Source organism: Otolemur garnettii, unplaced genomic scaffold, assembly GCF_000181295.1.
Source record: "Otolemur garnettii isolate 467f Iridium unplaced genomic scaffold, OtoGar3 scaffold00028, whole genome shotgun sequence".
Taxonomy (NCBI): domain Eukaryota; kingdom Metazoa; phylum Chordata; class Mammalia; order Primates; family Galagidae; genus Otolemur; species Otolemur garnettii.
In genome coordinates, this window is record NW_003852423.1 from 5,584,756 (window position 1) to 5,597,180 (window position 12,425).

Genomic DNA, 12,425 nt, shown 5'->3' on the forward strand with positions numbered 1-12,425 from the left:
AAGCATACAATATGGCTAGCTGATTGTAAAAGTAAAATATTATTTATCATAGTTCATTTGGATTTTGAAATTTGTGGGTCGAGTGCTGGCAGGGCATATAAAACGCACAACATGATCCTGTCCTTACACTCAGGGTGCGGGAGGTGTACACGTAGCATATAGCGGAGAGCACAGGGGCAGAGTCAGCACCTCAGCTGAACTTGACCAGTTAATCTCCAGATATGTGACAGACAGTGATGGCGTTGGTATTATGAAAAGAGAGCTCCCTGGGTTGGACTTGTCAACCAGAGAGCCTCTGTGGAAGCTTCACGGAGATTTTCTTGAGGGAGACCTGGGGGAGAGTTTGGATAGGAAAAAAGAAAAAAGACGTTAAGAGTATTGATTCCTGACTGAGAATGTTCAGTTTAGTGCATCTTTTTTTGGCTTGGCAAATATGATTATTGAATTTTTTTTAAAAGCTCTCAAAGGTACTATTAACTGAATGGAATCTAACTTGACTTTGCAGTATTAAAAAAGACATAGAGGCCAGGTGCCGTTGGTTCATGCCTGTAATCCCAGCACTTTAGCCAGGATCACTAGTAGCCAGGAGTTGGAGACCAGCCTGGGCAACACAACGAGACCTCCATCTCTACCAAAAATAACAAGAATTAGCCAGGCATGGTAGTGCACACCTATAGTCCCAGCTATTGAATGGAGGCTGACGCAGGAGGACAGCTTAAGTTCAAGAGTTCCAGGCTACCATGAACTATGACTACGTCCAACCTGGGTGAGAGACAGAGACCCTGTCTCTAAAAACATATTTTTAAAACATAAGTCAGACGTAGGTGGAAGAGCTGAAGGACTAAGTCATTGGTCTTTCCTTTTGTGATCTTTTTTTTTTTTTTCTCTCTTTAAAGGAAAGCAGCTGTTTTAAAGGAGCATTTTAAATTTAGACATATAACCTTAGGCAAGTCAGCCTTTGTAAACTTCAGTTTTCTGCTCTAAACAAAGTTTAAATCTTCTCAGGATTGGTATGAATATCAGTCCTGTTCATCCAGCTCCTTTTAAATTTCTTTGAACTTTCTTCACTCTGTCAGTTACTCCCTGCCATACTTAGATTTTCTAATTCTCCCGTATTTAAATGGGAAGATTTGTTTTCCCTCCTTTATCCCCCCACTTGTTTTTCCCTTCACCTTCCTAACTCTTCCAGAATTCTCAGGCATCGGCATTATCTACCGTACTCTGCATATCAGAGCACAGAGAGTAAATGTTTGTTCCACTAGTGAGAATATTTTATTAAATAAGCATGTGATTGCATTCTGGGATTTGAGATAAACATTCAAAGTATCATATGCCTTGCTGTGCCAAAAATTACATGTCAAAGTTCACTTAAAGACTAATCTCTTGGGCTCGGCGTCTGTAGCTCAAGCGGCTAGGACACCAGTCACATACACCGAGGCTGGCAGGTTCAAATCCAGCCTGGGCCTGCCAAACAATGACAACTACAACCAAAAAATAGCTGGGCATTGTGGCAGGCGCCTGTAGTCCCAGCTACTTGGGAAGCTGAGGCAAGAGAATCACTTAAGCCCAAGAGTTTGAGGTTGCTGTGAGCTGTGATACCAAAGCACTCTACTGGGGCAACATAGTGAGACTCTCTTTTTTAAAAGACAGTCTGTTGAGATAGTAGACAGGGTGCTAGCCCACGGATACTATACTTCCCCAATTCTTTATTTTCTACTCAAAGAACAAGTGCTGATAATAAGCTTAACATCCGTGTCAGGTTTCACTTTTAGACTGAGGTGCATTTCTAGTAGTTCAGGTCTGAGTTTTGATTTTGGGTGGTATGGTTTTAGTTTGAGAGTAGAGAGGGTAAGGGCATTTTGTGACTTTATAAAACAGAGTGATTCTTATTTACTATTTTCCTCTGAACTGGTTTCTGACCTCACTTCTGACTCCTTGCTAATTTTAACTAATCATCAACAGCGGAGAAATGCCCATTTCTATGTTACTTGTTGCTAATTAAGCCTAATTTTATCTATTAGCCTGTGATAGCACAACCATGCTCTTCTCCAACTGGAAGCCTTTTTATCTAGCTACAATGTTATTGTTGAAAAATTTAAATTACAAGAGTGTTTTTTTTGTAATGACTGATTATTAGGTCTCTTTCCAGAGTTTGGAAGGTTAATTTGACTGTGTGACTGTTGAAAGTGGGTACAGTTCAAAACATAGGTGCAGCCTGTGAAATTACTTAACCTAAGTGTTTACTTCTAGAAAAACAGACTACCCCCTCCCAAAAAAGTGCTATTTGGGTGGAAGGCAAAGACTGTCTCTTACCTATTCTGTAGTTGAATTCCAACCTCATAGTATGAATAGGTGTTTGTTTTTTAATCCTTAAAGCCATTAAATTAATTTAATTTCACATTTCTGTTAAAACATTTATCGCTATTGTATACCTCTGCTTTGAGAAGCAGTTTTTTCCCGGGTACCATACTTTTGGTACCGTTTGTTGTATTTTACTCTTCCTATTTAAAAAAAATAACGTGGTCATTGTAGAAAGTGCAAAATGTAAGGGAGAAAGCCAAAGTGTTCTCAATATCCAAAGACAGTGAACATCATTCTAGTCCTCACATTTTACAAATATGAAATCATGCCATAGATGCCATTGTATACAACTTTTTTTACTCTCAGCATTATATTATGGAAATATTTTCACATCTTTTTGAAGGGCTGCAGAATATTCTATTGTAAGGATATGCCATAATGTAATCCTCTCCTCTTAGTGTACATCTGGCCTATTTCCAGCTTTCCTTTGTTAAAATATCCCTGCAGTGAAAGTCCCTTATATTGGCCAGGTTTGCACACTGTCCATTTTTTCTGTAAGCTAAGTTCGTAGAAGAAAAATTGCTCTAGCAAAGGATAAAAATGGGAACTATTTAGATTTACCAAAGAAGTAGATGAAAACCTGGCCCCCAACCTCAGGTACCATTGTTTTGTTTATTACAGGCCCCTCTGGTCCTCAGTGGTATAGCCACTGCAGAATCAGGAGCCATAGCAAAAGAGGCCAGCTAAAGTCAGTGTAATTTAAAGATATTGCAGGGAGGGACTGCCCTACAGTAAGAGCAAACAGGAGCATTTGTACCCTCTGACCTTTGCAAGATCAAAAATGAAGGTGGTGCATGTGGATGAGATAATGAATTCTATCATAAACCAACTTCTCATTCCTGGATTACCTTTCTAGATGACCATAACATATCATCCTTTTCAATATTAAGTGGATTTATTTAGAAATGTTTTGTTTAGAATTGTTGCATCTCTAACTATAAAATGACTTGTAACTTTTCCACAAATGTGGACTGTCACCCAAGAAAAATACTCCCTCAATATGCTGCGCCCGAGGCCAAATACTATACAAACACATGGAAAAAATCTCTATTTTCACAGCAGCTGTGCTTTTACTGGTTAAGGATTGTGTTTATAAGTGATAAGATATGGATATTGTGCAGGACCTCAGTGGCCATCCTGCCAACCTCTCAGTTTTACAGATGAGGCTGTTGAGGTCCAGCAATGTAAACTCAAGGGCCTAGAGTCACTTTGCTAGAAAAATAACAGTACCAAAAAGAATTCTTGTTCCTGGTGTTCTCTCCAGTAGACCATGTAAGAAGATTGTTAGAGAAGCAGGACAGCATAGGGGTTCAGTGCACAGCTTTGGGGTCCAAGTAGATTTAAATCTTGTATTCACCGTTTTCTAACTATGTGAACTTTGATAACCTAACATCTCCTGGTTTTCTTATCTGTAAATGAGTATATTACCTCACAGGCTTGTTGAGGAAATTAACATTTTAAAATATTTCAGCATAGTTCCTAGCAAGGTACATAAGCATTCAGTAACTAATAAGTTAATAGTGGCTATTTGGTCAGTGATACATTCTAAATCATTTAGACCCTAAGACAGTGGTTCTCAACCTTTCTAATGCCACGACCCTTTAATACAGTTCCTCATGTTATGGTGACCCCCAACCATAAAATGATTTTCATTGCTACTTCATAACTGTAATTTTGCTACTGTTATGAATCGTAATGTAAATATCTGATAGGCAGGATGTATTTAGGCGACCTCTATGAAAGGGGTCGCGACCCACAGGTTGAGAACCGCTGCCCTAAGATCAATAGATGTTAGGGCTGAAAGGGAGGAGAGCTTAGGTCATCTAGTCTTTTTGTTTTATAGATAAGGTAACTAATGTCCCTGAGAAGTTAAATGACCTAATGGGGACCCATGGCTCTTCCATACTGAGCCTAGCTTGGTGCTCAAGTTTCCTGGCTCCTTTGAGCTACATTATTGTGGCCTTGTTAAAAAAAAAAAAATGAATGAACCCGGAAGTGTTTTTATGTACGTTTCTAGGAACGTTCTGGCATGTGGCATAAACCTGCCTTCTATATATAATAGCTGCATGATTTTTTTTTAACATCCCTTAGAAAATAAGGTAAATCACATAATGGCTTAAGAGAAAGTGCTTGTAATTTGGTCATCTTAAATGCAGGTTGGATTGAACCCTCATGGTATCTTCAAGAATCGTAAAGGTTTGTTAATTTTGCTTTCTTTTTTCCTAAAACCCTGCCTTCCCTAATTTAGTTTGATTTTCTCTCAAAATGATTAGAAATAAAGTTCTCAAGTCTTAAAAAATATTTCTTCATTTTGGATTGTGGTTGCCTTGATTTTTTAAGATCAATATCTACAGTGTTTGTTATTCTTTGAGGATCCATCCGTTTTCAGACCTCATTGTATAAAATTTGTCTTTAGGCTCGGCGCCTATAGCTCAACCGGCTAAGGCGCCAGCCACGTACACCTAAAGTGGCGGGTTCGAATCCCCAGCCCGGACCCCCAAAAAAAAAAGAACACCGCAAACAAAAAAATAGCCGGGCGTTGTGGCGGGCGCCTGTGGTCCCAGCTACTTGGGAGGCGGAGGCAGGAGACTCGCTTGAGCCCAGGAGTTGGAGGTTGCTGTGAGCAGTGAAGTCATAGCACTCTACCCAGGGGGACAGCTTGAGGCTCTGTCTCAAAAAAAAAAAAAAAAAAATTTGTCTTTAAAGGAAAAGGGCTAATGTTTCTGTCTTCAGGCTTTAAGAAAACATATTTTTTTTTTTTTTTTTTTTTGAGACGGAGCCTCAAGCTATCCCCCTGGGTAGAGTGCCATGGCATCACGCTCACAGCAACCTCCAACTCCTGGGCTCAAGCGAGTCTCCTGCCTCCGCCTCCCAAGTAGCTGGGACCACAGGCGCCCACCACAACGCCTGGCCATTTTTTGGTTGCAGCCGTCATTGTTGTTTGGCGGGCCCGGGCTGGGGATTCGAACCTGCCACCTTAGGTGTATGTGGCTGGCGCCTTAGCCGCTTGAGCCACAGGCGCCGAGCCAAGAAAACATATTTACGACTGCTCACCTTAAGAAGCCTTCCCTCTCCTGAGAGTCTTAAGAACTTTGGCACTACAGCTAGAAAATCACACAGGGCAAGATATAATGAGTCAGGTCTAGACTTCAGAACTGTTGGATTTCAGAAGGAGGAAGTCAGGAAAACCCACAGAAAGGGTCTTAAGCTTGAAAACACTATAGCATGTGGCACATCACAGCAGAGGCAAGAAAGGCTGATTACATCCAGGAAATACAGGTCTTTATACACGGATGTGTCTGCATGTGTACCATGTGTATACATTTATGGGTGATGTATCAAAACATAAGAAATTCTTCCACCCAAGTTTTTCCAAGCTTTCTAGTTTTCCCATGAAAAGTCTATTTTGCATTCTAAGTAGAAATTCTTGCAAAGGCCATTTTACTTATCTGCTTACAACAGTGTTTTTCAACCTCTTTTATCACATAGCACACTTGAATGTATAATTAAACTTCTGGGGAACCCTTAAATTATGTTGATCCCCAAAAAAAGAGTGAATAAAGAATATACTGTGCTTTGAACTTCTTTCAAAAATAAATTAATGGTCTTTAAAAATTTTTGTGGCACACAGTTCAAAATCACTGACCTAGAAGATGAACTATGAAGCAAAATATTATATATAGTTAGTATTTATCAAGCTTAGTGTCTGACATGTACAATGACCATTGGCAGTTATTAGAAGTGTCATTAAATATTAAAGAACTTGAGGATTTCTTGAGAAATTAGAGCCCAAATTGCAAGTAGGTAGAAGTATGTGCCTCTTCCTCTTTCTCTCTGTCTTTCTCTTTTCCACTTCCTCTCTCTTTTATTTTCTCTTTCCCTCTCATATTCCCAGGCAAGCTAATTATTTTTTTCCTTTGCATTTATATTTCCAAAAGAGCAGTTTGTTTTAATTCTTAAATCTGAAGGAAGCATAACCAAGCCCTATAGAACAGGTATATACGAGCACCTACTTATTCCCTATTCTTACCCGAGTGGTTTTAGAGAGTTAGAACTATTCTGTTATTAAACTTTTTGAAATTATTTCATTCTTTGAAACCTTGTAGCCTAGTATCTAAATGTTTATGCATATCTAGCTCAAAGAAAGCAGTATATTTCTTTTTAATACCAGACCCCTACATAAGGTAGTTATTTTTAATTTCAAGAGTAGCAAAAAAAAAAGGGTAGCAAATCTTGGAGATTATTTAAAAGAACTTTCTCATTCTATAATTAAAGAAGAGCCTGGAAAGATAATATTCTTGAGAATGTCTTTTGAAATTATGGAACAGCTCCTATATAGCTAATAAATGCCAAATAAATTAGGTCTAAGAGTGCAGGATTTTGGGGATTCACTGAGTTAGTGAAATTTTATTTCTCTGCTAAATATACTTGGTCAAATAGGAATTATTAATAGACTTGCAGAGTATGTAAGACAATCATTTAGTTTATCTTTGGGGGATTGTTCCCTATAGAATTCGGTAATTATCTTTTTCTTTGATTCTGTGCTATTAAGTTTCTTTAAGAGAGCAAGTAAAACTATTTTCCCCCAGTTTTTCAGTGTCTATTTAGTAGAACTGAGTTTCAGGGAGACGTTAGGTTTCTTGTATAGTTTTGTCTGCTACCGATAGGTATACCACAGAGTAAACCAGGGGGACAAAGATCCTAATTTAAGAATAAAGTGCTAGGCAATTGAGACTGTTTTCCTGGTCACCTAAAAAGCAAAATGTTTATTTTTGTCAGTAGGCAAAGTTTCCTATATTAGAAGCTCTGCCTGGTTTACTGTGATGCTTTGATCTAGTCCAGTGAAGGCATAAAACCCTGGATACTAGTATGATAGTTATCAGTCTAATGTTCTCAGAGGGAACTAACTCAACCTACAGAGCTTTGTTCAGTAATACTGAGAATTGTTTGGATTCTCGTGTGACCCTGATTATTTACAATTTAGAAGACAGCAAAAATACTATAGCTTCCTTTTCTCAAAAAAAAAGGGAAGGGTCTAAGAAGTATAACATTGGGAACATTCCCCTGCATACATACATTCTTGGGTGCCACCAAAAGATATTCTCAAGAATGTTATCTTTCTAGACTCTTCCTTAATTATAGGGAACAGAGTGGTGCTATGAACAGCCCTTACTGTGAGGTACTCATAGGTGCTTGTTTCTGATCACTGGGGAGAAAAGGGGAGTATCCATACTTCTCAGAATGGATTACTCTATCTCCTAAGATCACAGTTTTAAGAGTACAGCCACTACATTGACGTCACTGAATTTTCTATCTCTACTATGAGAAAATATCTCATAGAAGTCCAAAATACCTTCTGGCTTAGTAGGAAATGGCATTTTAAGATGTACATTATCCATTAATTTTTTATATCATCCTGCATATTTGACAAGGAATGTAAGATACTTACATTTGAAAAGGGATTAATATAAGAGTACATATGATTGGGTTACATTGTATCCATTTGTTAGGTGGTGTCTGAGTTTTAGTTGTGTCCTTCACCCAAGAGGTGGGAGCTTACTGCCCCTCCCCCCCCCCACTTTTCTCCTCCCTACTTGAATTTGTGTTTTTCTCTCATGAGGACTTGTAGTTGTTAATCTACTAGTTTCAATTTAGTGTTGAGTACATGGGATGCTTGCTTTTCCATTCTTGAGATATTTACTAAGGACAATGTTCTCCAGATCTATCCAGGTTAGTACAAAAGATGCAAAGTCTTCATCCCATCTTTTCTTATGTCTGAATAGATACCATATTCCATATACACACACACACACCATATTCCATATACACACACACATATACCATATTCCATGATATATACATACCATATTCCATCATATATATATGAATACGACAGTTCATTAATCTATCCATGGGTAGATGGGTAATTGGGTTGTTTCTCAGGGTTCTGTAGTTCTCTTTGTTGAGATCCTTGACATCTTTTGTTAAGTATATTCTAAGGTATTTCACTTTATTTTGAAGTTACTGTGAGGGGTGTTTTGTCTTTGGTTTGGTTCTCAGCTTGATTGTTGTTTGCGTATATGAAGGCTACTGATTTGTGGACATCAATTTTATATCCTGAGATGTTACTGTATTTCTTAATTACTTCCAAGAGTCTTATGGTTGAGTCCCTGGGGTTTTTGACATATAGGATTGTATCCTCAGCAAAGAATGAAAGTACAACTTCCTCTATCCCCATTTGGATACCCTTGATATCCTTCTCTTGCCTGATTGCATTGGCTAGGACTTCCAGCATTATGTTGAGTAGTAGTGGTGATAGTAGACATCCTTGCTTGTCTACTAGAAAAGGATGCAGAATTTTTCTGCTAGAAGTGGATGCAGAATTTTTCAAATACTTTTTTCTGCATCTTTTAAGAGGATCACATGGTCTTCATTTTTGCTTCTATTTATGTGGTGAATTACATTTATGGATTTGTATATGTTGAACCAGACTTGCTTCCCTGGGATAAAGCCTACCTGATCATGGTGTGTAATTTCTTTCAAAGTGTAGTTATATTATATTTGCTAGAATTTTATTGAGTATTTTTGCATCAATATTCATTGACAAAATTGGTCTGTAGTTTTTTTGTTGGCTCCTTTCCTGGTTTTGGTATTAGGATGATAATTGCTTTATAAAAGGAGTTAAGAAGAGTGCCATCCTGCTCAATATTTTGGAATAGGTTCTGCAATATAGTACAAGCTCTTTGAAGGTTTGGTAGAATCCTAGTATAAAACTGTTGGGTCCAGAACTTCTTTTTGTTGTCATTGTTGGAAGTTCTTTATTGTTGTTGCAGTTTCAGAGCTTGATATTGGCCTGTTTTAAGAGTTCTATTTCTTCCTGGTTAAATCTAGAGAGGTAGTATGGAAAAGAAGCTTTTTAAAAATAATAAAGCATCATATTTTAGAATTTTCTTGTATTTTTATCTTCAGTTACAGAAGGGAAAAAAGTGTGGTGATAATATATTCAAATGTTCTGAAGTTTATTTTAGAGTCAGAAAAGACTCAAAGCAGTCACGTGCCTTCTTGCATCGGCCCCCTCTAACCAACATCCTGAAGGAATCACACAAGATTAAATTGGGAAAAGTCTCAAGCCAAACATTTGTATGTGTATTCTAATAAATTAACACATTCTTGTATTTTGTATTTTCTTGATTACATCTTTGCTTTGTCCTTTTCAATTATATTTGTCTCTTACTAAAAGCGTCCCTTCTTTTCCTGTTACAGGATTATAGCTGGACAGACATCCGCTGTCCCTTTGAAAAGCGAAGAGATGCAGCATGTGTTTTTTGGGACAACGTAGTGTACATTTTGGGTGGCTCTCAGCTTTTCCCTATAAAACGGATGGACTGCTATAATGTAGTGAAGGATAGCTGGTATTCCAAACTGGGCCCTCCAACACCTAGAGACAGCCTTGCTGCTTGTGCTGCAGAAGGCAAAATTTATACATCTGGAGGTTCAGAAGTAGGTAAGGGTTTCTTCAGTATTTCTTTTTTTTATGCAGTTTTGGCTAGGGTGGGGTTTGAACCCACCATCTCTGGCATATGGGGCCGGCACCCTACCCCTCTGAACCACAGCCGCTGCCCTCTTCAGTATTTCTCTTAGAGGCATGAGCTTGAAAGCGAAGTATCTGGGCTTTCATAGTTAATAAACAACTGGTATTATTTGTCTAGACAAATTTAAATGCATCTGTCACATTTTAGAGGCCATTTCTCTGAAGGTTTACCTTATTCCTTTATAATCATTATCTAATTTATAAATACTTTACCTTCCTACATTATGTTAATTACCCCTCTTTTTTATCATGATGAACCATTAGTTGACATCATCTGAATTTTAGTTCTAGATTAGTTGTTTTGGGTACATGGTATTATTTGCTTTAAAATTTTCAGAGTTCAAATTACTCATAGATTCTTTTAGAAAGCTTTACTACGTTCAAGCTTTTCAAATCTGTATCATCTTTGTTTTCTTTTTATCAGAAAAAAATCATCTTTTTCCTTTGCTTTATTCTTTAAGTTTTTTTTTGTTTTTTTTTTTTGGGATACAGAGCCTCAAGCTGTCCCCCTGGGTAGAGTGCCGTGGCTTCACTGCTCACAGCAACCTCCAACTCCTGGGCTCAAGCGAGTCTCCTGTCTCAGCCTCCCAAGTAGCTGGGACCACAGGCGCCCGCCACAACGCCCAGCTATTTTTTGGTTGCAGCCATTATTGTTGTTTGGCGGGCCCAGGCTGGATTCGAACCCGCCACCTTAGGTGTATGTGGCTGGCGCCTTAGCCACTTGAGCCACAGGCGCTGAGCCTCTTTAAGTTTTTAATCTAAGGATTGGTAGTGTTATTTTAGCAAAACAGGATGTAGGAGGTGTAGGTATAAAAACCTTTTCACTGAATAATTTGTTTGAGTCCAGTAGTCTTTTTCTAAATAATTTTTCTATATGAATATTCTAGGTGCAGATTAGACACACAATAGCTTTTATATGCATTGACGTAATTTGTTTAGCTAAATAATGGGCTTATAAAGAAAGGAAGGAAAGGAAACATAAGGTATAGAATTTAAACGTTGTCTTTGTTTCTTTTTTTAATGATTTTGCTATTAGCTCAGAACATGTTTTCCTTTGGCTCAGCATATCTATCTGTTTTGAGTTTTTACCCCTACTACATGTTAAATAAATGTAATAAGAATTATGATTTCCTAAATGCAGCTGAAGAAAAGTAACTTTTTCTGCTCTTTAAAAGCTTTCTTCAGGGCCACGCATGGTGGCTCATGCCTAATCCTAGCACTGTGGAGGCTGAGGTAGGCGAATTGCTTGAGCTGCAGGAGTTCAAGGCCACCCGAAGCAAGAATGAGATCCCTGTCTCTACTGAAAATAGAGAAATAGCCAGGCATCATGACAGGTATCTGTAGTGCCGGCTACTCAGGAGGCAGAGGCTGGAGGATCACTTGAGCCCAGCTGTTTCAGGTTGCTGTGAGCTAGGCTGACGCCATGGTACTCTACCAAAGGTGACAAAGTGAGACTCTGTCTCAAAAAATGAAGGGAGGCAGGAAGGAAAAGAAAGCGTTTTTCAGAATGTGAAGAATATAGCATATTTTCAAATTATAAATCTTAAAGAGGACAGAAAGTAACTGTTCTCTGGTGCAATGGATAATTCAATTTCTTCATTATTTACTATGTTGTATATTGAAATAGAAGTTTTTTTAAATGTCTGCTTTATACTGTTGTTTTCCCTAGTGTCCACATACTGACTCTATCAAATTGAAAATATTTTTAAGTTAAAAAAAGTTATTTTTGGTCATGACCATTGCTGCTTCTGTTTGTTATTCTTTGATCTTTTTTTGTTGAGACAGAGCCTAAAGCTATCACCGTGGGTAGAGTGCTCTGGTGCCACAGCTCACAGCAACCTCCAACTCCTGAGCTTAAATGAGTCTCTTGCCTCAGGCTCCCAAGTAACTGGAACTACAGGCACCTGCCACAACACCTGGCTATTTTTTGATTGTAGTTGTCATTATTGTTTGGCAGGCCTGGGCTGGGTTTGAACCCACCAGCTCTGATGTATGTGGCAGCGCCTTTGCTGCTTCAGCTACAGGTGCCAAGCCTATTCTTTGATCTTTACTTTTCATAGACCTTGTTCGCAGTAAGGAATTTTAAAGGTGGTGGTGTTTTGTATTTAAATTATTTGGCTCAGAATGATGAGGATGAGGTAAAGTTTTAACTTATTTTTTCTTGGAAAGGGAAAGAGCATTTGATCTTTAGTAATATCATTTCTAAATTATTTATTGAGCTCCTACAATGCGCAGATGTTGTAAAAGATGATAGATATATTTTACTTTTAAAATGTCTAGTCAAAAGGCTCCACACCCATAGCTCAGTGGTTAGGGCACCGGCCACATACACCGAGGCTGGCAGGTTCAAACCCAGCCCAGGCCTGCTAAACAATGGATGACAGGGGCGGTGCCTGTGGCTCAAAGGAATAGGGTGCTGGTCCCATATGCCGGACATGGCAGGTTCAAACCCAGCCCCGGCCAAAAACTGCAA

General features: G+C 38.5%; 1 protein-coding gene across 2 annotated transcripts in view; it reads left to right on the forward strand.

The window, feature by feature from the left end:
- Positions 1 to 12,425, forward strand: part of KLHL7 (kelch like family member 7) — a 75,662-nt gene that overhangs the window by 52,590 nt on the left and 10,647 nt on the right. For both annotated transcript variants that reach the window (XM_003788497.1, XM_003788498.2), the window contains exon 8: positions 9,625 to 9,865. In XM_003788497.1, coding sequence (XP_003788545.1) covers positions 9,625 to 9,865 — 241 coding nt within the window. The remainder of the gene's footprint in view (positions 1 to 9,624; positions 9,866 to 12,425) is intronic.